The 27,986-nt window shown below is 39.9% G+C and overlaps 1 protein-coding gene and 1 long non-coding RNA gene across 2 annotated transcripts in view; both read right to left on the reverse strand.

The window, feature by feature from the left end:
* The window catches only part of LOC106895423 (zinc finger and BTB domain-containing protein 46-like), a 57,745-nt gene extending 40,463 nt beyond the window's left edge, over positions 1-17,282 (reverse strand). Inside the window, exons 1-2 of the mRNA XM_014954844.1 lie at positions 17,145-17,282; positions 8,813-9,782 (exon numbers count right to left, since the gene is read on the reverse strand). Of these exons, the coding sequence (XP_014810330.1) occupies positions 8,813-9,782; positions 17,145-17,198 (1,024 nt within the window). The 5' untranslated portion in view covers positions 17,199-17,282. The remainder of the gene's footprint in view (positions 1-8,812; positions 9,783-17,144) is intronic.
* Positions 17,283-19,234: 1,952 nt separating this feature from the next.
* On the reverse strand, positions 19,235-27,955 carry LOC106896120. The gene is made up of 3 exons (XR_001413589.1): positions 27,750-27,955; positions 21,210-21,337; positions 19,235-19,367 (listed from the first exon to the last, which is right to left on the reverse strand). It is a non-coding gene; the product is annotated as an uncharacterized LOC106896120 (long non-coding RNA).
* Positions 27,956-27,986: the final 31 nt, after the last annotated feature.

Below are 27,986 nucleotides of genomic sequence, written 5' to 3' on the forward strand. Positions count from 1 at the left end.
AACTGCCTTTATAGTAAAGACTGTACAATACCCAAAATGAATCCTTATGGAATCAAAAACATGGTCTCCTTCAGACTGCGCTTCCCAAGTCTCTTCTTCCTGGTTTGAAACCTCCTACAGCTTCTGAGCCGCGAATCAAAGCGGTGTGATGTGGGACACTGTCCTGTGCTGCAGGATTTGAGGTGCTGAGAAACACCATCCTGCACAAAACTGCCCATTTCCAGTGCTGTTTCTGTTCCAGAGGGCTCGGGGGACCCGTGCCAGCTGAAAGGCAGCATTCACCATACAGGCTTGAATATAATTTTCAAGCCTACAGCCATAAGATGTTCCCCATAGATGTTTTACCAACAGAAACATCCTCCTAAATATCTCTAAAATAGTATTTCTAAAATAAATTTGTTCTACACAAATATGACCTGGGTTTATATTGCTATTTCTGCAGTGGTATTCTAAAAGCACAAGTGTATCTCCATCTATGTTTTCCTCAAAACAGTAATCCGTGTACAAATACTAACTGGAAAATTACCCCACTGCCCAAGGTATCTGAAAAATAAAAAAAAAAAATAAAATTTTTTTTCTCTTTCCAGTCATATTTGTTTCTCTAACATTGAATCAAATTCTGCAGATATTTTCCTGTGGGCTGCGTCAGCAAAAGGAGCTCCTGGCCCCAAACCCAGGTGTTTGTACTGTTTGTTGATTAGTGACCTCAACTCAACCTGGGCACTGATCTTTCCCAAAACGAGATATAACAAAACACCCGAATCCAAAGAGGACGGAAACGGATAAACTGGGTGAGTTCATTATTTTTGAAACTATTGTGAAATGGAATAATAAAGTGGTCATTGCAGAAGCAGGACAGACTCAGCAGTGCAGAAATACCTTAAGTAACACTCTTTTCCCCCCAAAATAGACAGACTCTCTCTTTTAAAATATTTAATCTCTTTAAAAATATTAAGGTTGACTGTGAGCTTCACCTCTTTTTCTAAGTCTCATAAGTCAGGCAGTAAAAGGACCGATATTTCTCTCTGTACTGAGCAGCAGCACAGAACATCTCTTGCTGCACATCTGCACACAAATAGACACAAACATGAAGGGACAGAAATATAACATTCAAGTATCACATTGAATATGAACACTAGTACTCGTGGTGTGACAAGATGCTGCGCTATCGCCTTTGAAAATCCTCAAGAACAAATATTTACCTTTTTAAAACAACTGCTTGTAAGAAATGTAAAAAAAAACATAAACAAAATCTGAGAGCAATACAGCAAAGTTAGTTTTCCAGTTAGCTTTTGGGTTTGATTCTTAGACACTGCATCTAAAGAATTGATTCCTACTATGTTTTAATGCCAAATCAACACTTCAAATAGGAAAGTGAAAGTCCTGAACAGTGATGATTGCAAAGTAGGACTAGAAATTTTTTTTTATGTGTAGAATTCTAAAACCTTCTTGATTTCTTACTTCTGATTTCAGTAATGAAACGAAGAAGGGTAAAAACAATTGTTTTTGAAAGGTTGCGATCTCAGTAAAGATAAGCCAAGTGTAACCTTGGCACAAGGAACAACTGAAATAGTGAGACGGGCAGTCAAGAGAGGGGAAGTGCCCCTGATCTCTGGAGTTAAAGCAGCTTAACAGAATCAGGGCTGTTACCACAGGGAGGAGGAAGAGGAGGAGGAGGGCTTTGGAGCCTGGGGAAAATGGAATGCAGGGTGGGGAAAGGAAACAGACACTGAGCTTTGAGCTAAAGCTGGTTTAGGGTGGAACCATTTTAAAGCCAGGGTGTAGCCAGGGAATCAGTGTCTGGGTTTAAAGCGATGATTTTCAGTTCCAGACTTGAAAATAACCTGACCTAACCCTTTAATAACACAGACTCAAAAGAGTTATTCCTGCAAAGACTGCGTCCTAATAATTTCGTTAGCCTGTAACTGTGGTGATACGGAGAACCCGAATTATTCAGCGAGCACTCTTGGCAACTTGTCCGCAAAATTCAGCACATGGACGCGGAGGTCAGCGGGTTGTGTTTTGGAGTGGTTGGTTTTTTTTTTTTTGTTTGCTTGGTTTTGCATTTTGCTGCAAGTAGCAGCCACCTCCACGCAGTAAACTTCATGCTCATGAAGAGACGACCAGAGATGGTCAGGAAACCTGGGCAGCTCCATAAGCCAGAGGAATGCAGAACTCGGGCTAAGCTGATTTTGGTGCTAAGAAAGAATTCTGGGGGTGGCATTAGAGCACAAATCTGTAACCCCTCCAGCTCTGGCTGAGAAAGCAAGTCTGGCATCACTGACTACCACTGCTTAAGGCATTGAAATATCTCCCCAATAAAAGCATCATTAAACCCTCCTCAGTAGTAGCAAAGAAAATTTTAATACCTTGCCCCATGACTACAACTTCATGAAAAGCAGGTGGAAAAATACAGTAATTAACTTAATTTTCCAAGTGGCAGGCAATTTGTAATTTACTATTGCCTACCCTCAAAATACTCCGACACCTTTTCAATAAAGTGAACATTTTACTCCAAAACAGGGAGCAGGGAAAGAAGTTTTGTAAAAGTCAGGGTAGATGGCTCAGTCTGCCACTAACAGGAGACTGACAAGGCAGAGAAACACATGGGAGCACCAGTATTCACCACTGCAGCTGCACTGAAGCAAGTGGATTTTAATATTGGGCTGCAAAAGTTAAGAAGAGCAAGGAATGACTGTACAGGAGAGAGTCTCAGTAAGGTTTATCCACGTCTAATGGGAACAGCTGGGTAGAGAAGCCTAAAAATCAATTAATTCATTGTGTCTTAATGCTCAACAGGTATTCCTGGCACAGATGTGTTCTGGTTTAGCCTTGCTCTCTCACTCTGTCTCAGATACCACCTTTACTACAACAAATCCAGGCTCTTTGTTCTCAGAACTTGTTCTCAGCTCTGTTTTTCTATTATCCCTCTTCCCATTCCTTACATACTCCTCTCCTGTACCACCTACCCCTCCTTTGCTTTCCCTAGCTCTATTCCATGTTGGCATAATCCTTCACACCCAACAGCCTTCATTCACCAAGTGCAAAGCCCCACTCCTGAACTCATTCACGCTGCATTTTCTTTATTTATTCACTAATATTAATCCTCCAGTGCTAGCCTGCAGATATTTTTTTCTTCTCTTTTAAACACTAGCTCTTCAGCACAGGTAAATCCATTATTTATAAAGCATCCTGTAAAGGCGTAGTGTTATACAGGTTTTGCAGAACAAAAATCTTAAGAGTTCCTTAAGCATCTGAATCCTGAATATAAACTTCATGCTCATTTTTTAACTCTTCTCATTGTGCAGGACCTTTATTCCCCTACTTGGACTGATACACTTGCCAAGTATCAGAATAGAAACAATGGAATTGCCACTGTTTTTTTAAAAAAATACTAGTAAAAATAAAAAAAAAATAATTGAAAGATTTGAGGAAAGATTTGAAGATTTGCATTGAAAGGGTGAAAGTTACAGGAAGTCCAGCAGCTTGCTAAGAAAAAGACTTCTTTTGCAAGAATAAAATCGTAAGAAAATCTATACATTCACCTACCTCTACTTGGACAGGTCCAGACCTCACTTGCACAGAATTAGCTGAGAGTTCATCAACACGGAGCTCTTTCTTGCCTCCCTCTGAAGCTTTCCGAAATATAACCTCACTATATGATCCCAGTGCTAAACATCTGTGCTCACCAGCGGCTCCTGTATCGTCGTTTGCTCTCTAGAAACCGAGACAGAAGCAGGGAGAGGAAAAGGCTTACGGCACCAGCTGCCTCCCTTCTTCCCAGAGAGCCAGTAGCACAACTCCCTGCAGCAGGCACTGAAATCACAGCGTGTCATTGGAAAATGACGAGCTTGAACGTCTCCTCTCCACGAGGGAGGAAACTTGTGCATCGTTAATATTTTCCCATCAAAATCTTTAAAGGAACTTGGAACTCTGCAAAGCCAGACGGATACAGCGAAGTCCTGTCCATCATAGCCATGAAGGTCACTGCTCTGGGATTACTTAAATCCTGAAGTTCTTTTTATACAGAGTGCAACAATTTCACTACACATAACTAAAGTAAAACAAGAAGTTCCCAAACTGCAGCATCTTTAAAAATGACTGGTTTGTTTTGAAAATGCGACAATTTCACTACACGTAACTAAAGTAAAGCAAGAAGTTCCCAAACTGCTGCGTCTTTAAAAATGACTGGTTTGTTTTGAAAATAATTAGCTTCATTTCACAGTCAATTGGCACACAGAAATTCACTCGCAGCTTTAGGATGCAAACACTCAGAAGATGTGTGGGAGTATTTCCTTAGAAATAAATTCCTGAATCATAACTACTATGTTTGAACTAACACAATAATAAAACCATCAATAAATTCTTCAAAAGACAGCCTTCAAAGTGACAGAGTTTTCCATTATATGAAGTGGCAAAATGCACAACATTTCGCTAGTGTTATCAACTCTTCTAGTGAAGAAAACTGTCCTCTTCTGGCAAGAGCCTTTAAAATACCACCCGATCCTGAAGCCTGTGCACTCAGGACGTCTAATCCTATAAAAACTTTATCCAGCCAACATTAAAGGAACAGCAACTTAAGGAAAATGAAGATGCTCAAGGTACAAGACTACTTCTGAATTTCATAAGCATCTTTGATACTAAGACTAGCAAAGAGCAATATGTTTCTTTAGGAAACCTATGAAATTCAAAAAGAAAGGTTAAAATAAAAGGCAGACCTCTTATCTTGGCAAGTGTGTGGAGGAAATTCTTCTTGGCTCAGTTATGAAGCAAGTTATTATTTATAAAATCTCATCCTTCAGTTTACATTGGAGAATCCCTCTTCCAAGTTAGTGTGGCTTGGTGAAGAAAACATATATATGAATGTTTCATACGAGGAGTGACAGACTGACATCCTGAACAACCCAAACACGATGAGAAAGGAAAAAGCTAATGTGTTTTATGCTAAACAGAGAATCCAAATTAACAGACTGAAACTAGCATGAAAAGATGGTCCTCATCACGCTTTGTGCTTGACTGACACCACCCTCTTGAAACTGAGAGCTTAATCACGTTCTCAGTCTACCGTCTCGACTTAGTTTGGATTCTTTTGCAAATCCTATTTGATGATTCTTTCTTGGATGAAGATACACTCTTCATGCCAGACGTTAAGAATCTCTTGTTTCAGTTGCTATTTCCATTATGTTAGATTACCATTAATAAGATTACTCCAGACACTCCTTTTTTATTTGAATCCATAATGTGATCAAATTCAAAGACTCTCAGCAGCATCCCCCAGCATCTGGAAAACAATTAAGTGATCCAAATAGAAATTATTTTTTTTTAATTGAAAGGTTAAGAAAATTCTGTCTTTTTGAGGTCCCACTGACTCATATTTAAATACAGTCCAGTTACATATGTGGGACACTTTAGTACACTGCCTGTATCGATGAGAACATGTTTCCCACTGAAAGAAGCACCACTAACAAGCGTAAACGAGCTCTTAGTTGTTTCAAAAGCAAAGTTTCAGTGACTGCAATGTGCTTCTTTGTAACATACCATCAATTAAGTAATCCTGTATAATACAGGAGTAGGAGAGCAGTTTTAATTTGTGGAGTATACTGCCCCAAATAATCACTGAGTTAAAAGGCTGATGCAATGGTCATGTACAAGACCCACCTTCCAAAAAACATTGCCTGCGGGCTGGTGAAATGCAACGTTGTTCACAAGTAAGGCCAAGTGAGTACCTTGCACAATTTCAGGAGGAAGACACTAATGCTGAACTTTTAAAATGGACACTCCTAAATCAGCTTTGCATTACCAGAATGTAATGCATTACCAGAGTGTGCATTAGTCCTCCAGTACAGAGACATTTGCAAATGGCACTCAAATTATCCCACAATGAGGGCTTCCAGACTGAACAAGTAGAATCTTAAAATAACTGATTAGATCAGAAAAGTGAATGAGCCTCAAAGAACAAAGAGTTTTAGGTGACTTTCTTCCTCTCAGCTACTCATGAAAGAACATTCGCCACCCATTTCCTCAGCAAACGAGTACCTTTTCATCTCAGCTATGAACAATACAGATAGGGACACTTCTAAATAAATGATGTAAAAAAAGAGCCCCAGACTATGAAGTCTGTTTTAAAGAATGAAGCCTGACACTACTAAATCAAAGACAACTTCAAGCTGAAATTTAAACATATCCCAAATGTACATTACACAGTGCAGACACTTGCCATTATCCATTTTCACGCAAGAGAATCAACTTTTTTTCATGCTTAGGATGTAAGTTTGCAACACCCTTAGACTAATTCTGAATTCTGGCAAGAAAGGGAAGAACCTGGGGTACCAATAAGAGAGAACCCCTAAGCTTGGCAACTTGGGAGACAGAGCAGCTTGCAGGAGGGTTGCTTCCACCTGCTGGAGATGGGAAATATCAATGTGAGACCAAAAGACCCTACTGTTTGTAGGGACCAAGACAGTGATGGTTTGGGATAGCGGGGATGGTCTCACTACACACAGAAAGAGAAGGAACCTCAGCTGAGTGACTGACTCTGATTTCACCCAAACCACATCAACACACACCCGCGCACAAGAGCCTTGCTGCTGACAAGATGTCCAAGTGTTAACTGAAACTGAACACACACATAACGTAAATCCTCCAAATTCATACCCCAAAATCCCCCAAAAGACAAGAAAATTCAACCTAAAATGCAGGCAGGGCTCCTCTTGTGTGCTTCCCCTGCGCGTGCAGAGGTGCAGCCATAGCAGGAGCTCAGGCCCCACAGTGCAGAGAAACGTCTCTTTTCAGCTGGGCAGAAAGGAGAATTTCATCTCTGCTTCCCTCTCCAGATGGTCAACACAGGGAAACCACAAGTAGCTCTGTCTCCAAACACCCTCCGTGCTCAGCATGGCTACTTTTACTCCACACACTGCTCTTGGAGCAGCCACCAGACAGGCTGGACCCTGCCAACACGCACAGCCTGTTCGGTTCCGGCATCCCTCTCGTTCTAGACAGTGAGAAGTCCTGCTGTTCAGCTTTTCCTTTTGCTTTACCAGCACTAGTGAAATATCAAAACTATTCCCCCAACCACCACCACTCCGCTTCCCCCTTCCCATCATGAGAAACACCTCTTTTACTGGAAATTGCATTAAAGACAAGATTTGGAACAAATATTCTGATTGTGCCTGCTGACGCGTTGTCTCAGCACTGCACCGAGTCAACACTAGAAACCATCTTCCTCTCATCTGCAAACAGCTGTAAAGAAAAAGGCCACTTCTATTTAACTCCTTAGCAATTAGGAATTAAGTAATCTAGACATCATTCAGCTTCCCGTAACACAGTCTCTTCTATTTTGCACCGTTTTCAGTAGTTTAAAGGTATTCAATCTACAACCAGTTGGCTACGAGGATCAGAGCAGCAGTTGTGTCTCTGCAGTCACTCCAATGCAAGTAGTTTGTGTCACAAACCTGCCCAAACCCCCCCACCTCATAGACAGTACAAATAACTGAATTATTTTTACAGGATTCTGTCAAAATGAAAAATATTTGCATGTGAACAGCAAGCCAGGCAATCCACGCTGGATCTTCATTCAAAACAATCCGAAAATACAGGCATTATAAAAAAGGATTTGTCATAAATCACTGTTATCTTAAGTTATCTTGCATTTTTCTTCTAACTGACATTGTTTAGATTTTATCATTGGCCAATTAGAATAATTACATGCAAGCACGCTGCAGCAGATAACTGTAAAACATAATAAATCTAAAGACATTTGTAGAGAGCTACCCGTTCAATGAAAACCACATTTAAACTTCAGTATGTAAGCAACTTAAACATCCTTTTTCAGCCCATAAAGACTCTTCAGACTTTCAGTACTATTTATGTTGCTTTTTTTCATCTGAATTTGGCAACATAAGGGTATATAATCTCACACACCCTTCTCCTGGCCAACTTGGAATCTGGTATGCGATGAAACCCAGGCTCACAGCACAGACGAAGTTCTTCAAGTCAGCTTGAGTGAATTTAATACCACACTCCCTTGAAGTCCTTAGGAAAAAAAAAACCCACCCAAACCCGACATCAGTAGCATTCCTGGATCTATTAACCACCAGTGATTAATGACTCAAACAGGACTGTTATCTTGAGACAGAAAAACAACTACTGAAGATGCAAAAGGCGGCAAGAAAACATTTTTCTCCCTGGCTACACACTTTAAAAGCAGCCACTCATCTCAGCCTGCAAGTAGTCACACATCAAAACACATTTTAAGCTTTAGTAGTACCTCAAAAACCCACATAATTCTTAAGAGCTGCCAAACACATGCCTTGCCATTACCAGCAACAACCTACAGGGATTTTCTTACACATGAGAATGTGACACCTGAATATTAGGAAGACAGTACCGTTAAGACTAAATTACACCTCCGTGGGGGTAATTACATCATCAATATACAGTGCAAGGAAAATTCTTCAGCCTTGACACCAGTTTGCACCCCTGCTAAAATAAATTCCAAAACCTTTTCTCTCATTAATTCCAACAATTACAATGGTGGGTTTGAGGGGTGATTTAGGCCATTCTATGTTCAAGGCCAAAACAAAGCTACCAGTTTCTTTCACAGGAGAACCAGCCTGGAGTGCTGTGACACTGAGGTCCCCGGCTGAACCGTATGGCCCTTGGGTCTGTTGAATTGCTGGCAACACAAGAGTCTACATTTTTCAGTTTCTGGCAAGCTAATATATTTCAGAGACTGATAAGATCATACCATAAACAGATCTAATTAACTCTACGTTTTTAATTTCAGCCATGAAAACCTAGAAGAATGACTTACTTGGGTCTCGACTGCTGTACGGCCATCCTGAGGCAGGCAAAAAAGAGGGCATTGGAGAACTTGCCCTGCTGTCATCCTCCACCTGCTGTGTAATATGCCGCACAGTTTCTTTATTTTTCCTGTTCTTCCTGCGCCCGGTGGGCTGCCAGCCATCCCCTACTCCTTGTTCTGAGAAGGCATTCTGTATTGCACTATCCTTGGCAGAATGTAGTTCACTCCCTCCATAATGCGACGGCGAAACCTGTTCCTCTTTGATACGTAAAGACCCATAGCCCATGTCACTAGTCCAAAGAGACTGGGATGAAATGTCTTCGTGGCTCTCCGCTTTTGGTTCTTGATCCTCTTTTCCATAACTACTCCCTCCTTCGTGGCAGCTGGCGATGGCTGAATCTCCAGAAGAGTTTGCCGGGCTCGTTCTCCGCGCCAGCCAGGGCGATATACTCCTGCCAGCTACCACCGCCGAGATCAACGCGTCCGTGCTGCTGCTGGAAGGGGCTCCCAGTTCATAATCGACGAGGTCGTCCGAGGCATCAGACTTGATGCTGATGTCGAGAGCTGCTTTTATGAAATTGTGGCAGGCCTGTACGATATCCGTCATCTGCAGATAGCTCGCGGCCGACATCACCTCGATGACGTTCCTGCTGGTCAGCGCGAGGTGCGCGGAATACATGAAGTCAATGATGGCTTTGAAGCCCTGTGCAGTTACGATGTCCAAATGGGTGACGGTGGCCTGGTCGGAGGTTTTCTGGACCTGGCAGTAGAGCGTTTTGAAGTAGCGACTGCTCCCCAGCAGAACGTTTTTGTGAGCCTTGAATATCTTGCCCTCCACGATAATGCAGACGTCGCAGAGGATGCCGTGTTGCCTCTGCTCGTTAAGCTCACGCAGCAGATGACGGTAGTGGGAAGCGATCTCCATATCTTCCTTTCGGTTATTCATTTGGAAATCTTTGTGTTTCCTCTTCCACAAGTCCTGTACGGGGAAGGAAATGACAGTATTACCAAATCCAATACAAGCTCACAGACCGAGACAAACCCCAAGTTGTACAAAATTAAGTAACAGGTTCATCTTGAAAGAATACCACAAAATACAACTGCTGCCTAGAAAGACCACACATTCATTACACGATGCAGCTTATTTTTACCAGACTTCAGATAACTTACATTAAAAGGGACTAGATTTGAAGCTCAATCCTCCAGTGGTTCATAACATCCTAGAGAAACACTTCTTTAAATTACTACAGACTTTTAAGAAAACCTGTCTTGAGTTACTTGGGTAAAACAGCTGTCAGGTTTTTTTTTTTACTGTTTGGGTTCAGTAAAGTTTGGTTTTGAAAGAGATACTCCACTTGAAACCACGCTGATGGAGACAAACTATTGAAGAGCACTCTGTAACACAATTTCCTCAAGGGAACCAGCATTATGTGTAACACACTGAATTGCTGAACTCCTCAGACAGCAAAAGCCAATTGAAACCAGCTATTTCCCTCCTTATATTGCCGTTGAGGGGCTATAAATACTGTTCTCAAGTCAGAAGAGCAACAGGCAAATCCAAGACCACAGATCACAAAATGTTAAGTCCCCAGATCAGAACTATGAAATTAATGTTATTTGAAGCTTAACTACTTATAAGCAGAAGATTTTTAGCTTTGTAATAAACCATGTTATTTCCTTGGCTTTATATCTCCAAGTTAACCTCCCAACCTAAGCTATTCGGTAGAGAAATTCTAATAATGACCTAAACATTCATGTTTAGAAGGGATGAACATGACCAAAATAACAAAGAATCCATCAAGCTGAGAAGAACAGGACTTTTAATCACCTTTCACTAATTCAGAGCATTAAGCTGCCATACAATGGGAAGGATACCTACTCCTTTCTCTCAAAAATTTCAATTTGTTCCACCATAAGAAGTTCCAATTGTAAAATGGATATGTGGGTTCACATGTCGACATACAACTGTAAAGCTGGGATGTGCTGACAAGACCAGATTCTGAATGTAATTACAGGCAGGCACACACATCAGAAGCCTGGATTTAGGCTATGGGTGGTTGCTGATAAAAACCAGAATCACTGTATTTCTGAGGTCTTATGGTCTTGAAGAGTATGTGGTTACATACAAGCACTGTCAGTAAGGAGGCTGATTCGAGCTCGGAGCAACTCTCTAACAAACATCAAGTTCAAACACCACGTCAGTCCCATCTGTTCAGATCTCAGCAGCAGGAGGTCCTAGGACAGCCACGATTAAGAAAGTTTCCTGACACCTTCAAGTGGGTTTCCCACACCATGGGATATGGATCCGTAAGATGTCTGCCCCCTTCCCTAGTCTGTGCTATTATTATCATCTACTGGAGCAAAATAGCTACAGTTTGGCCAACACTATTGGTTAGAAAACAACCTCTCAGCCCACAGAACATGCATGACGTGGGACCTCCCTTCTAGAGAGCCACCTGATGATTCAAAAGTTCAAGTTATGCAATATTGCCTGCATGAGCTTCTCTGGTTCTGCAAGAATGGAGCTGTCTCTTCAGCAGTGTCAGAAATGCTAATTTTTAAGACCAGCTGGTCCCTGATCATCGAGAAGCATTTGCTTCCCCCAAGAGAGGAAGGACCATGTTCCTGCAACGCAAACAGGCTGAAGTGTTGTTTATGTATTTCAAATTCATACAGCTTTTCTACAGAATTAAGCACAGAAGAAGCTAATATTTTTTTATTATTATTATTTGAACTGGAAGAGGTCAATAACAGTGTAGCTCTGCACTATCTAATGACACTGCCTATTTACCATTGAAACTTGCCCAAAGATCTCAAATCAAGTTCTCACAGCGGAGCCACCTCCATCTGAAATAAACAAATGAAATAAAGAAAGAAAAATACAACTAAGAGTCAGGGAGTAAGAATAAAACAAACAACCAACTGATTTTTCAGGTGTTTGGCCTGAAAAGGTTGTGCCAGAGCCAGGCAGCACGGCAGGGCTCCAGCCTGGGCTCGGAAGGTGGCTGCCACCACTTCGCAACATCTTCACGTTTGAGAAAACCACCTCTTAAGGCAGAATGACAGTTCAGTTTTGTCTTTATTCCAGAAACCACGACTGCATCTACTTCTACGAGCTGAAGAGTCAGCGTAGTCCCCTCAGGAAATATGAATTGCCACACAGGATAAAGTGAGTTGTCCATCACCAATCCTGTCTTCAACAGCTGCCATATCCACATGATGCTGGGGAAGGCGCGAGAAAACCTCAGAGCACACAATTACAAAGCCATCAGAAGGTTTCAGATACAGCACTGCCTTTTGCTGTTCCTTCACGGGCATCAAAATCCATATTCCAAGACATCACTCCCTGAAACTGGTTTGGAAGGGGGAAAACAAAGAAATTAAAAAAAAAAAAAAAAAGAGACATCTGCAAGTGTAATTTTCTCTTCCTCAATTTAATACATCTTAGCATCAGGAGTATTTGTCACTGTCTTCACCTGCTTTTGTGAATTTATGCAACAACAGCTTTTCCTCTTGGATGTTTTTCACCTGGAAATAACACTGATTCCTTGATATTTTATTTCTTTACTATTTTGTGCATTTATTCAGCTTAGTTCAGCAGGCTGGGTTCCCCTTCGCTGTCGATAACAGTCCATTTTACATGCACCTTGTCCTTTGTTTAAGCTGCCTACGGCAGAAACCCAGATAAAATTATTTAACAAAATAAAAAAAAAAAAAAAAAAGAGACATCTGCAAGTGTAATTTTCTCTTCCTCAATTTAATACATCTTAGCATCAGGAGTATTTGTCACTGTCTTCACCTGCTTTTGTGAATTTATGCAACAACAGCTTTTCCTCTTGGATGTTTTTCACCTGGAAATAACACTGATTCCTTGATATTTTATTTCTTTACTATTTTGTGCATTTATTCAGCTTAGTTCAGCAGGCTGGGTTCCCCTTCGCTGTCGATAACAGTCCATTTTACATGCACCTTGTCCTTTGTTTAAGCTGCCTACGGCAGAAACCCAGATAAAATTATTTGTCTCTTGCTGCCTTTGGTTTAGCCTGGACCAGTTTGAGGGTCGGGCATTGACTAATCTGGTGCTTCTTACGGCTGAAGCACTCGCTGGCTTCTTTAGGAAAGAAACTCAGAGAAAAGCTATTTCCCATCAAGGGATTTTTACACACACAAACAAAGATCTGTGCAGGACTCCTTACTGGCCTCCCTCCCACCCACCAAGCTCTTGACAGAAGACACCCTCCAGGCAAGCCATGGATGAAGAAAAGCGTGTCATTACAGTAAGATCACACAGTCCTTGTATCTTCCATGCCCACACTTTCACAAGGACACCGGGGACAAAAACAGAGGATGGGTAGGTACCTTTTGGACAAGAAAGCAAAACCACCTGATATTCTAAAATACAATGAATATAAGAAAACAAGTAAAAATAATGAGGATATACACTCCTCTACGCAAAGGGCAGACAACCTGCCCTTGTTCCAAAGCACTTTAAGTATAAAGAGACGGAGAGATGAACGGGGAAGATGCCCAAAGAGCAGCATCCCTTCCCCTGGCAGGTGGGCACATTATAGTGCTTTCAAGTATATGATGTGGATACTCCCCTGTTCAGCCTCATCAATAAAATTTAACATCTTCCAAAACAGCAGTTATTATTGTAGATGTCTTGATCTTCCTCTGTCTGAAGGTCTGCTACCTTATACACATCGTTCTGCATTCAACATTTGTTACAGCATCGTACCTTTTAAATGAGAGGTCTTTGGGGGAGAAAATTAAATATGCCTCAAATTCAGAGGAATTAATTAGTTTTCTGTCTACCCATGTCAAACCAGAACATCCGTTTAATGTCAAGGATCACTAGGGAATTAATCCAAGTTAAATTTAAGGCAATTTGCTAGTAGTTAAAAATTCAGGAAGCTTCAAAAACCCTGTGCTCTTGTGTTCCAATTTTTCATGCTGTTTTGTGGCTTGCTGTTGGGTGGGTTTTTTTCTCCTTTTCCTGGTAACGGTATTTATCTCCACTTAAAAGATCTTGTAGAAAGATTTCTTCAGAAGAGCAGTACCCTTCAAATTTCTAGTAGAAGCATGGTAAAGACGGAATAAACTGTGGAGATTTTTTAGAAACAAACCTTGAAGATCAAGAATGTTTGGGGGGTTTTTTGTTTTATTTCAGGTATTTTTAGTCCACTGAAGGATTTCAAAGTTGAGCACCTACTAAAATCCTTTAGGCCTGGGCCTGCCATGACAGCACATGGCCACAACACAGCTTTCCAAGAAGCCAATGAACCACGAAAGCTCATCTGTAGACTTTCCACAAAATAAATTGTAGCAGATCAGGCTTTCTTCATAAGTCAAATCGCAGATAGTAGAGTAATTCAAGTCTATTACTTTTCTAGAAATAACTAAAAAAAAAAAAAGTTGTCCCTAAACAAATAACACTTGCATGTAACAGCAAAAAGAACAAAACATGAACAGATTTAATAATCACTTTCATGCAAACTTCTGCCAAGACACAGGCCAGCTTCTTAGTTTTCATGTTGTCAAAAATCTGGTCTTAAAGTAAGCATTAATAATTTATATAATCTTTAACCCTAGCTAGAATGAACTTTTGCTACTCAAATATGGTACCTACGAAAACTGTTTATTTTGCACTATCAGTACAATTATTTGAACACGAGAATATCACCTGATGACATAAGAGTAAATAAACACAATCTTCACCTCATGTTGGAAGGGAGTTAAAACAAGTAACCAGTAATACTTGAAAAACCAAACTCTCAGCACGCACACATACAAAAAGCTGCCCGACCAAAATCTTAACACTAATACTATCAAGGGGTACAAATTTGTTGCATCTAAAACTCCGTGCATTATTTGAATTTTGACAAAAAGCCACACACAATAAATGGAGTACACAGATGAAAACTTACACAGTACAGTCCCCTGGGAAATAGCGAGGACAAAAATAAATTCCCTTCACTCAGAAGGAAAGCAGGGGAGGGGGGGGGAAACCACCAAAAAAAACCCTAGAGGGTTTTTTTTTCTTTTGGTAGGGGTTTTTGTTTGTTTACTTTTTGCTCTCAGAATATAAGGAAATCAAAAATTGAAACTACATGACATTTAGTCTGTTACAATTTTCTAAACATGTTTCTACACTTAATACTAGGACACAAATTAAAAAGTACCAGAATATTCACTGGTGTACTCCTCCACCAGCTACTCTGTGCTCCCTAGAGAAAACAGGCCAACTGGAATTTAACCAAAAATGTGTTGTTTCCTCCCCCTTTCTCCCTTCAGAGAAAAGTAAAAACAGATTAAGGAAGAACTCAAATTCACTCCAATGGTTTATTATACACAAAAAACCCAACAAACACACCCCACTTCTCTGCTTCCCCTGTGTCCTGTCCACGTCTCCACTCCCAAGACATTCCAACATTTTTGAAATTCCTCTGCAAAGGAGCTCTGTAAGGTGAGATTGGGCTCGAAACGCCTCCTTGCACAACAAGACACAGTGTGTGTACGAGTTTCACTTTTACCCAATTACAGACAACAGAAATGCATAGGATTCCTCCTATCCATGTGCCCTGTGTTTTAAAAAACGGAGAACAAAACCCCAATGTAACCTTAGCAACCAAAAAGGACGGTACCTGTAGTTATTCCAAATGAAAGAGCAAGTAGAAGACCCCATGTATAAATGGATGAGAACTCCCTGTGAAGACACCGCTCGCGAGCTTTACAACTACAAATCTCCAAAAGCAAAGTGTTTTCTCCTAGGTGTGTTTGAGGAAGAAGAGCTTTAATTTTTTGATACTAGATACCCCCAAAAATTATATTTGTATTTTCACCTCTGTTCATAGTAGATGCAAGTAACAGCTTATGAAAATGAACAGTTGCCAAAAGAAACTCTTCTACTCTCTTCTGACTCATGAAACCGATCACTCATTGTTTAAGTTGGTCATTCCAACCACAACTCTGAATTCAAAGAGAAACAGGAAGATGTTTGTAAACAGACCATACCAGACCCTTGGGCCAAAGAGGTTACTCACAACTCACAGTTTCATGAAAACAACATTGTACCACTTTTCCCTTATGACCAGGGATAAGAATGTTTAATTGCAGCCCAACAGTGCACGTTCATCCTTACAGGTCAGGAGTCACAGGAAGAAAATAAAAGTTTCGTCATTCAGTTTGAGAAATACTACACAACTACAGAAAAGGCAAGAATTTGGGAGGCAAACCATTTTCAGTGAATTAAAGAAAAATACTAGTTATATTTTTGTTATCAAATTTGAGATGCCCACTCAATTCTCTATGACTGTAGGGCAAAAAAACCACCCAGGCTCCTAAAAGAATTCAACTAACATCTGCCTGATGAGGATTGACCAAAATTTCTCCGATTTCAAGCCAACGCTGATCCCCCATCATCAACATTAAAACAGCGTTTCTGTTCAACATCTCTGTAGTAGTTACAATCCTGAAAGCCCATGAGCAAAGTTCAAACAGCAGCAGCAGAGCAACATCATACTTTGGGCCAGAACACAACAGCAAAGAAATTACTCGCTCAAACCACTAGTTCCCAGGGCAGGCAAAGAGATTTCAGCTCCCTGTCTGTCTGGGTTAGACTTAGCCAGGAAATACAACACATTTAAGACCTTATGACCAGTATACAGCTGCTTCTACCATGAAAATACATAGATCCAAATCCATTTAGGAATAAAAAAGTGGCCAATTTCAGCAAAAAGAAGAAGGACACGCAAAACACTACACGCCTCCAGTCATTCACCACCTCATTAAAGCTTTGTTTCCACAATCCAAACACAATCCACAAGCAAACTCTAACTCCAATAAGCAGAACAGAAAATGACAGGGAGCTGTCATTAAACACTTCACTCTCTATCCAAAACTTTAACGACTTGGCTTTGGCCTTTGCCCTGTCGAACCATCTACCTGAAGTGCGCAGAAGCTGGACACTACACAAGTGCAACCAAAAAACAGGATTTCTGAGGTGTTTTAGAAAAAATCCATTATTAGAATTCATTAGGTCTGACAGTGCATGAAGAATTTCAAGAGAAAACCAAGTCTGAAAATGAAAGCTAAGGGAAAACTATTATCCTCCTTATTTTGGAAGGAGGGCAATTAGAAATTTAGCAACTGTAAAGTTAAACGTAGGAGGAGAATAAAAAAAAATTTAAAAAAAAATTAAAAAAGAGATCAGAGATGCGCATTTTGCTACAGTGTTCTTAACTTAATAAGCAGTGAAATGATTTTTAGTGATTTTGTTAGAGAAAGCATGCAAACTTCGATATTAAACAAAAAATTAAAATCCAAGACAATTACTTCTTACCAGTAACAAACTGGGTTCCAGGTCTGGTGTTTCTCCTACAACAGCTGAGGACATCAACAGCCCTAGGGCAGCACAGGTAGTGCACTGTCCCGCGACCTTCCAACAGCACTGGGGTGAACTCTTGCAGGAGAAAGACGTAACTATGACAAAAAAACAAAACCAGAAGAAGTTATTAACATTAAACTACAAGATTACTGAACAACAGTGATTTATTTTGAAGTCCTTTCTCTCCAAACTCAGTTGCAACACCCCTATTTATGGCCTTATGAACCCCCAAAAAACATTACCTCAAAGTGTACCAATGCATTCTAGCTAACTAAAGCCTGGTTACCTTTTTGCAACAATTTAAGCAAGAGTTACTTCTTAAAGTATGGGAAAAAAATTTCTAATTTTAGATACGAAAACTTCAAACAGATCCTTGAAACAACAGTGTTTCCTGTTTGGTAGCTTTTCAAAACATTCTCACTTCAATGACTTTTTAAAGAGACATTTGTGGCCCGAAGGGCACTTATTCACCTTATCTGACCTATAAAATACTGAGGTTAAAAAGCTACCAATACAACTCCTTTTGCAATGGAATATTCAAGAGAATTTCCTCTTGAAATTTTTAATGGCCAGTTTCTATTGGCTGATGTCATTTGAGGTTAAGAGACTACACAATCCCAGGATTGAAAATTCTGTGTGAAATATAGATACTTAGGTACAGTAAGGCACCTTCACAGACGGAATTCTCAGATAAAACATTAATGTTTACGATTACGAGGTATAAAGAATAGTTCATCTACACAAAGGTTTTTTTGTCTGTGAGGATGCATTCACTATAATTATCATCCTGTACACCTGTTTTTTCCTATATAAAACAGACTTTCTTCAGATCAGCATATTCACTACACTTGCAACATTTAACTCCAACTAAAACTTCTGATTATGCTTTATTCAAAACTTTATACTGTTCATATTCTGTTAAGTCATTACAGCAAATTATTTGCCTTGTATTTCTGATGTCTGTTATTTCAGACATCTTCAATATAGAGATTCGGTCTCTTAATGAAAATAAGCTATAAATCAATACTGTTGGTTTCAAGACTGACCTTCTGTAGTAACAGATTGTGAAAGAAAACATCAGAAGATAAAAATTAAGAAAGCTTTTCCAACAGAAACTAAGATCATTATAAAGGGTGAAATAACACATCTAATAAACAAATAAAGTAATAAGGAAAATCCAAGCATTCTTATGGCAACAAGCAGAACTGTGAAAATCTTGAAAACAAATATGACCCAAGTGAAGCAAATACCATCGACTTTGTTCTCAATTTCTATTTCAGACTGTCGACTCTCGCCTTTCTCTAATTCTGATTGCTTCTCCATAGCAATTGTTTTGGCTGGCTCTTTTTAGTCCCGTGATTTAGACAGTTAAAAAAAAATAATAATAAAGTGGGAGAGTGAGGGAGCCAGACCAACAGAGAGACATTGGAAATCAGTTTGGCAGCAATGTGTAAGAGTAATGGGTATTTTCACTTAGTCTTAGGACTGTTACTGTTAAGACTCTCATTTACACCTCTGTCCCAGAGTCACAACATGAGCCAGAACAGGCTGGTAAGAAAGGTAAAGCAGAGACTTGCACTATTTTGCACCACTCTGCATTCTTCCTTCTTGCTTCAAGCTCTGCACCTGTTTCCCTCTTCTAATGGAAGAGATGAGAACCAAGAGACCATGATTAATGGAGGCACCTCTGCCACAAGGTAGGAGCAGAAGAACAGCCAGAGGTATTTTTTCAACTTTCTGACAGTGCATGAAGAATTTCAAGAGAAAACCAAGTCTGAAAATGAAAGCTAAGGGAAAACTACTATACTCCATATTTTGGAAGGAGGGCAATTAGAAATTTAGCAACTGTAAAGTTAAACGTAGGAGGAGAATAAAAAAAAATTTAAAAAAAAATTAAAAAAGAGATCAGAGATGCGCATTTTGCTACAGTGTTCTTAACTTAATAAGCAGTGAAATGATTTTTAGTGATTTTGTTAGAGAAAGCATGCAAACTTCGATATTAAACAAAAAATTAAAATCCAAGACAATTACTTCTTACCAGTAACAAACTGGGTTCCAGGTCTGGTGTTTCTCCTACAACAGCTGAGGACATCAACAGCCCTAGGGCAGCACAGGTAGTGCACTGTCCCGCGACCTTCCAACAGCACTGGGGTGAACTCTTGCAGGAGAAAGACGTAACTATGACAAAAAAACAAAACCAGAAGAAGTTATTAACATTAAACTACAAGATTACTGAACAACAGTGATTTATTTTGAAGTCCTTTCTCTCCAAACTCAGTTGCAACACCCCTATTTATGGCCTTATGAACCCCCAAAAAACATTACCTCAAAGTGTACCAATGCATTCTAGCTAACTAAAGCCTGGTTACCTTTTTGCAACAATTTAAGCAAGAGTTACTTCTTAAAGTATGGGAAAAAAATTTCTAATTTTAGATACGAAAACTTCAAACAGATCCTTGAAACAACAGTGTTTCCTGTTTGGTAGCTTTTCAAAACATTCTCACTTCAATGACTTTTTAAAGAGACATTTGTGGCCCGAAGGGCACTTATTCACCTTATCTGACCTATAAAATACTGAGGTTAAAAAGCTACCAATACAACTCCTTTTGCAATGGAATATTCAAGAGAATTTCCTCTTGAAATTTTTAATGGCCAGTTTCTATTGGCTGATGTCATTTGAGGTTAAGAGACTACACAATCCCAGGATTGAAAATTCTGTGTGAAATATAGATACTTAGGTACAGTAAGGCACCTTCACAGACGGAATTCTCAGATAAAACATTAATGTTTACGATTACGAGGTATAAAGAATAGTTCATCTACACAAAGGTTTTTTTGTCTGTGAGGATGCATTCACTATAATTATCATCCTGTACACCTGTTTTTTCCTATATAAACAGACTTTACTTTCTTCAGATCAGCATATTCACTACACTTGCAACAACAGACTTTCTTCAGATCAGCATATTCACTACACTTGCAACATTTAACTCCAACTAAAACTTCTGATTATGCTTTATTCAAAACTTTATACTGTTCATATTCTGTTAAGTCATTACAGCAAATTATTTGCCTTGTATTTCTGATGTCTGTTATTTCAGACATCTTCAATATAGAGATTCGGTCTCTTAATGAAAATAAGCTATAAATCAATACTGTTGGTTTCAAGACTGACCTTCTGTAGTAACAGATTGTGAAAGAAAACATCAGAAGATAAAAATTAAGAAAGCTTTTCCAACAGAAACTAAGATCATTATAAAGGGTGAAATAACACATCTAATAAACAAATAAAGTAATAAGGAAAATCCAAGCATTCTTATGGCAACAAGCAGAACTGTGAAAATCTTGAAAACAAATATGACCCAAGTGAAGCAAATACCATCGACTTTGTTCTCAATTTCTATTTCAGACTGCCGACTCTCGCCTTTCTCTAATTCTGATTGCTTCTCCATAGCAATTGTTTTGGCTGGCTCTTTTTAGTCCCGTGATTTAGACAGTTAAAAAAAAATAATAATAAAGTGGGAGAGTGAGGGAGCCAGACCAACAGAGAGACATTGGAAATCAGTTTGGCAGCAATGTGTAAGAGTAATGGGTATTTTCACTTAGTCTTAGGACTGTTACTGTTAAGACTCTCATTTACACCTCTGTCCCAGAGTCACAACATGAGCCAGAACAGGCTGGTAAGAAAGGTAAAGCAGAGACTTGCACTATTTTGCACCACTCTGCATTCTTCCTTCTTGCTTCAAGCTCTGCACCTGTTTCCCTCTTCTAATGGAAGAGATGAGAACCAAGAGACCATGATTAATGGAGGCACCTCTGCCACAAGGTAGGAGCAGAAGAACAGCCAGAGGTATTTTTTCAACTTTTGCAATTGGGTAAGATTTCTAAACAAGCCTTTGTTATCAACGTTAAATCAAATTTTATAAAGAACTGTAAGCCCTCATGACAACGTTATCTCCAGCTACTCTTTCTCCTTCCCTTACCACATTACAAAAATATCTTTAAATGCTAAGAACTTACCAATATTTGAAAATGTTTCCTGTTAGCGAAAATAGACGTCGCGATGTTTCACAGCTGGACAGTGCATGTTTCAGTGAATAGAGGAGAATGGTCTCTGGTAACAGGCTCCAAAAGGTTCATCAGATGTCCTGTATTTGGGAATGGAAAGAATAGGAGGCAAAAATTAAAATCTAAACTTTAACCTAATACTTTAACCTAATATTTAACTGTTGCTTGTCAACGTAACGACAAGCAACAGTTAAAATAACTGCACATTTACAACACTGCCATTTTGAACAAGAAATATCCTGACATATAGGAAATATGATTTAGCTCTTGTTTTAAAGAGTTTAACATACAAATCGTAAGACTATTAACAACTTCTGACTGCTTCAATAGAAATGCTTTGAAAAAGTCACTGTAAAAACTAATACTTTATATGAGGATTTCAAACAATTCTAACATAATTTCTTGTTCTAGTTAACATAATAAAATTTCAGTTAATGATTCTGCTACATCTGCCATCCACACACTTTAAATGGGGTTAGTATTAATCTAACCTCACAGTTACAGTGATTCCCCTCCCAACAAAAACATTTGCTTAAAGTTACAGAAAAATTACGTGCCTGCATTATACAAAAGAAAAATATTTGAGTTCTATTCCCACCCAACTGGACTGAATCAGAGCCTTCGAAAGCCAGCGTCACCCTCAAGTTAAAGAAGAGCGTGTACATAAGTACTACATAAAGCAGTTTGTTCCCCCCTTAAAAATTGTGAAAAACAGAAAGCCCAAAAAGATACAGAAAAAGAAGGTAAAACAGAAGGAGAGGGTTTTATTTTCCATGCCTGTACAAGCTATGCAGCCTGAAATACAATATTCCAACTGGTAACACAACAGGATGCACCTTTCCTTAGAGGGCACTAGGTGCATGCTCTAGTTCAAAATGCTTACTTGCTGTAATATTTCTTTATATTTCCTCTCTGTTTCACTTACTCATTTCCCCATAACTTCCAACTCTGTACATCTGCCTGTCTCTCCATCCTCTCTCTCCATCATGGAGAGCTCCACCACGGTACAGGAACAGTTGCCCATATCATTCCCCTATTTTTGTTCTCTCTGTCTCATCTGGTTGAACCAAGAGAAGGACAGATCCAACACTGCCCGTGCCACAGACCTTGCAGAACACAGCAAGAATAGGAAAGAGCCAGCCAGCACTTAAAAAATCAAGTACCTTACAGGGTACCAGGCTCAAGAAGTCTAGCAATATAAAAAAAAAAATTATCTACAGCTGTATTTGCTACTCCAGCAGTGAAGATTAAAAAACAACCTGAAAAAATGAAAATGCCTGTGGCGAGTGTGACACTTACCTGTCCAAGTGCCATTAACTCCTACAAGATCTTAAGCTTCTACTTAAAAAGAGTCACAAAAATAATCTAAGCAAAAAGACTGCCCTCGTGCATCTATTAGACAAAAAACAACATAAAAAGCACCTTAAAAAAAAAGAGGATTAAAGAACTGCAAGCACACCACACTGGGAATTGCCCTAAAGAACGGTTCCCCCAAAACTTTCTCATTGGTTTTTGGCTTTTTAGCTAGGGGATCTTTGCTAAAGTTCCCAAACTCAGTACGTAAGAAGAGAGGGAGCCAAAGAAGGAGGAAGAATCATGAGGTAATTTTTAAAGAGAAGTACAGCAGTGGGAGGAACTGAGAGAAAGAGCACCTAAGAGACAGAAAAGACACGGAGGAGTCAAGAATAATCTAAGAGTAAAAAAATTAACCAGTGCAAAACTAAAGATAATATATGAGGTGCTCTGTGAACAATCTGATTTTGTTTGTGTAATTCACGGCACACGCACTTAATGCCTCAGATAAGTACCCTTTTTATTTTTTAGTATAAATCTCATAATCCAGATTTGATCACCTATTATAAAAAAAAACCAAACAAAACACCAAAAAAACCCCAGAAGTGGAGTGAAGCCAAGAAGGATACAGTGGTAATAAGAAGGAAGTCAATAAGCTAGTTTTATATTTAGCCACCACCTCATTCTCCCAACACTATAGAGGCAGGACTTTTAGGAGCACTGCATCCTGACTACTTCATTTATCAGTACTTAAATTAGTTGGTGTTGGGTTTGGGTATTTTAAGCACCTAATGGCTAATACAGACCATCGATTCTTCTCTTTCAGAGCATGATTTGAGCACCAGTCAGAAAGGTATTTCCTCCAATGATGTATTAGTGCAGAAGGTGTAAATTTCGTTTAACCTCTTCCTCAAAGAGAGGGAGCCAACCGCCTGAAATATCAACTCTTTCTGCAGAGTTCTTCCTCACAAAGTGGGGAATACAGGGAAGCAAACTCCCTTGGATAGAACAAGCAGTTTGTTCAATACACGAAGAGGAAATAATTAGGAAAGATAACTGAGTACTAAAGTATACATAGGTATAAACATATTCTTTAATACATAAAACCCTACTCAATTTTCTAAGTAGAGTTCTTAAGCAGCTGAGTTCCTGGCACACACACTGACATTCTTGCTACTGAGTTTATTTTAATCCATACACAAGCTAGTAGCTGTGTTTGTGGAATATTTCTGATGCCTCATTGCCCTCCTCCATTACAGGAGACCCCAACTCATTTATACTATAAAGTGAACGCTGGGCAACTTCCAACATCCACAGGACATTTTTTTCCCCGAGTGGGTACCAGGACGGAGGGATGACCACTGTGTGGGGTGGAATAAAGAGAGCCACATCCCCAAAAACCAAGGCAAAAAGGTGAGTTTCAGCTCTTAACTCAGCATCTACCTGTTACACCTCAGCAAAGCCACCGTTCCTCACGGCACTGTTCCAATGCACACGTACATCCTTACCTACGCACAACAGAACACCGCCCAGCCCAACGCATTTCCATCTCATTACAATTACTGTCAAAGATCTCACCCTGCCTGGGAAGCACAGGGAAGCTATTCCACACAGTCAAAACACAAACTGGTGGTTCTTAAATACACGGGTGGGAAAGCAAGTTAAAGGAATCGTTCAGAAAATAACCGCGCCACAGCTAACTCAGTAAGGGACAGAAAACCCCACCCACGAGCCTCTGAGCTCCACCACATCTCATAGGAAATTCAGCGAGGACTTCACACTAGTTTGCACTTATGAAGAATAAGCGTTTTTAGCACAACTATCATTTTTCATCAGCATATTAGAAAATGTTTTGGAAGAGCTGAGTAAACCCTGGCACCCTTGTTTCACAGAAGGGGGAAAAGCAGTTACGCCACCAGCATGTTCAACAAACAGCTATGGGATGGGAACTGAATCCCAGGCAGCTACCCCTGCGATCCGCACATCGTCGTGCTTCCAAACACAACAAGGCACCACAAAACAAAACTATTGAATTGCTCAGGGAAGTCAAGATTCTCTCCTCTTACCTCTAAAGTGAAAGAAATCCCGCAACAGGCGATCCACGCTTTTATTTCTCCTCCTGCCTAAAGGACTAAAGATCTAGAGGGAATGGAGAAAACCAACTACTGGAGGTTGTATTTAAGGGGGCTGTAACACAAAGGTATCGCCTAGGGAAACAAAAAGCCCTCAGGAAGGATTAAAATGAAGTTTTTGAGGCAACAAATTTTAATACTGGAGTCCTGACTGTCATTGTACTTGACCAAAAGAGCATAAAAATGCTCCTGGAGACCCCTCGGTGAGGAACAGGATCTTGGTACTTCTCTCAGACCAAACACCTCCCTCTATCTCACGGCCGTGGTAGGTCCTTGTGCTCTCACCTAACGTGACCCCTGCTATCTACAGACAGCCCCACAGCGTGCCCGCTTCCACTATTAATACATTTTAAGTTTCAAATATCACACACATAAAACACAGGTAAGCTACGCACTTAGAAATATTCAAGCCAGAAGGAAAAATATAAACACGGTCTTAAAGCTTTTGTGCAAAGTGTCAGAATTTTCTAGGGTAACGCTCGCAGCCAGGACTGGACACGGAGTGCCGGCTCCTGGGAATTATAACGGACGTGTGGGATCACCATTACAACTGCAGGTAGCTCTTCAAAGCTTAAACTAAGCCCTCTCTTTGAGCTTTTGTTTGCCCATTAAACTAAGCAGACGGGAGCAAGGAAAAACCCCTGTGAACGCTTTTTACCAATTTAGGGGGAGCCCAGAGAGGGTTACAGAGTCCTCTGGAGCAGCCAGCAAGAACATTAAGGGAAAAAATGTCCTGGGAAAGGTTGAGCTGTTTATGAAATAATTCTGCTCTGAAAGCAAGCAACAGCAGTTTGGATTGGGTGTTAGCCTGCTGCCGCGCTGCTGGGAGGACAGGAAACTTTGCTTAGAAACTTCAAAAACACAGATCTAAAACAAAACACCAAAAAAAAAAAAAATATCCACACAAGTGGACAGCAAAGACAAAAAGAGTATGTTCAACCTCACAGCAACACAACACATTACCGGAGGAAAAGCAGGCGTATTAAGAGCAAATCTTTCAGACATGAGGCGTTTTTCCTTTTGAAGGAGGACTGCTGGGAAGGGGGGAACTGCTAAACTGGTTTTCCTCTAACCGCTTCCAGTAATAAAAAAAAAAAAAAAAAAATCCTCTTGCGAAGAATATATCCACTGTTGTACAACTGTCCCAGAAAACAAAGACCACGGGGAGAAAGTGGCCCATTTTCTTCAGTCTCCAAGAACCCCGTGTACAGGTCATGTTTTCAAAGGCTACACACCCTAGAATGAAGCAGCATTTAAAGTATATGAATAAACATCTAACGTTAAGAGTTATTAGAACACCCCATTTTTTGGTACCGCACTAAAATTGACTCAATTACACCAAAGCTCACATACAGCCTATGAAAACAACTGCGAGAGAAGTTTAGCTGTGAGTGAGTTTCCCCCTCCTGGACAGGCTGCATCAAAAACAAAAGACTAGTTTTCTGTTTCAGTTACAGTTATCCCAGTAGCACACCAAGCCACGGAATATTTTTCAGGAAGGTATGTTTGGGAGCTCCCCCAAATACTGCCTGTAGCTCTCCCTTCAGCCCATGGGGCAGGCTCCTCTGCCCAGTTCTTGTCAATTCCCAAAAAACACCTTAAAGCGGTAATTCCTCACCACATGTTGAAAATATTGTGACTAATAATACACTCCACCCATTTTTTTCCATCACTAAGGATTTCAAAATATAAAACTTGAGAAACAGCGAGAGAAGCTAGACAGAATTTAGAAAGGGAAAGTCAAATTTTATTCCCAATTAAAAGATGCTACAAAAAACATAAAATGTTTAAGCAAGGTAATGATAAAAGTGGAAGAGCTATCCAGTCACAGCAAGCTTCTTCCTCAGAATTACATTTTCCTCGCTCTTCTTGGATAACCCAGCTTTTCTTTTTAAACCCCATAGAAAAAAAAATGAAAGAGAAAAAATACTCCCCTTTTTGAGAAAATACATTTAATGTGTTAGTAGCAGAGCTGCTCTACGTACACAGAGAACCCACACTTGTAATAAATACTTGATTGAGTTCAAGAACTGAGACCTAGATCTGTATTACAGTGACTAAATGCTAAAAATGATACCAGTGATGCAATTAAAATGCATGCAAGAACTTTGGTACAGGTGTCTACAATACCACTGTTTGCAAAACACATCTCCTAATTAGCATGGCTTTAAACAATGCTGATAATAATCCGGTCCTGTAAGGCTTGCCAAATGAATCATTGAGATTGCAAAATAAAAAGCATGAGGAATTCATTAAAGAGCTGTTAAACTCTCCTTTGTTTATCTTTCCCCTGTCAGGTGTAAATATAAATAAATATCGGTTTATATCTCTGGATTTCATCCGAACGCTCAGCTTCACAATAACGCGCCGGTGAAGAACCTCCTCAGGAGGTACCAGCATTTTTTTTTTTTTTTCCTCTCCTCCGTTTCAAAAGAGAAATCCTCCCACTATTACAGTCCTGAAAATCTGCTCCATTCTCTATTTGTCATCTGGGATTGAGTTATCAGACACTACTTGTATTACTTTGGGAAACTGACATGTCTATTTACAGAGACACAAAGGCAATCCAGCAGCACAACCCCTTCTCCTACCAGCACCTTTCGCAGCACCTCTCCTTCTCCCCTCCGCCAAATTTTACAAGCACTTTCTTCTGGGGAGGGGGGAGGACACCTCACTAGTTTCCCAGCATGACAGAAAACATTTACAGCCACTTTTGCACTTGTTACAGCCTTATGAAAAATCACCTATATGCCCCCCCAAAAGGAATAGCATTATTTTCTCAAGGTTTTTTTTTCGTTTGTTTGTTGGGGTTTGATTTATTATTTTTTTTTAAAAAAAAAGAGGGTCACTTCCCCCATTTCAGCCTGCAATTAAAATGGAGGCAAGGCCAGGCGATCTATGTCTGGCTTTAGGGGGAGACAATAACCCAAAACAGGCCTGGCTTTAAAAAAAAAAAAAAAAAAAAAAAAAAAAAAGAGAAAAACGACAGAGAAGAGGAGAGGGAGAAAGAGAAAGAGAGAGACAGGCAGAAAGAGAGAAATACAACATGCTTCACCAGTATTATTACCTCATCCCTTTTTCCAAGCAGTTTTGAACCACACTCCTGACAAACTCTTGGTCCAACTTGCACGGATGCTGGTTTTTAGGGGGCGGAAAGGGTTTTAATGCTGGAGCCGGGATTGAGGCTTGGCTATTCGCAAGTGGAGCTGCTGTTAAAATGCCCCCTTGTCTCTTCTCCTCTCCCTTGAGCTGGGTGTTGACGCAGCAGAAATTACCAGCTGGAAAATTCCCCTTTTGGAGGTTA

This window comes from Calidris pugnax, unplaced genomic scaffold (genome assembly GCF_001431845.1).
Source record: "Calidris pugnax isolate Ruff unplaced genomic scaffold, ASM143184v1 scaffold50, whole genome shotgun sequence".
Classification (NCBI taxonomy): Eukaryota; Metazoa; Chordata; class Aves; order Charadriiformes; family Scolopacidae; genus Calidris; species Calidris pugnax.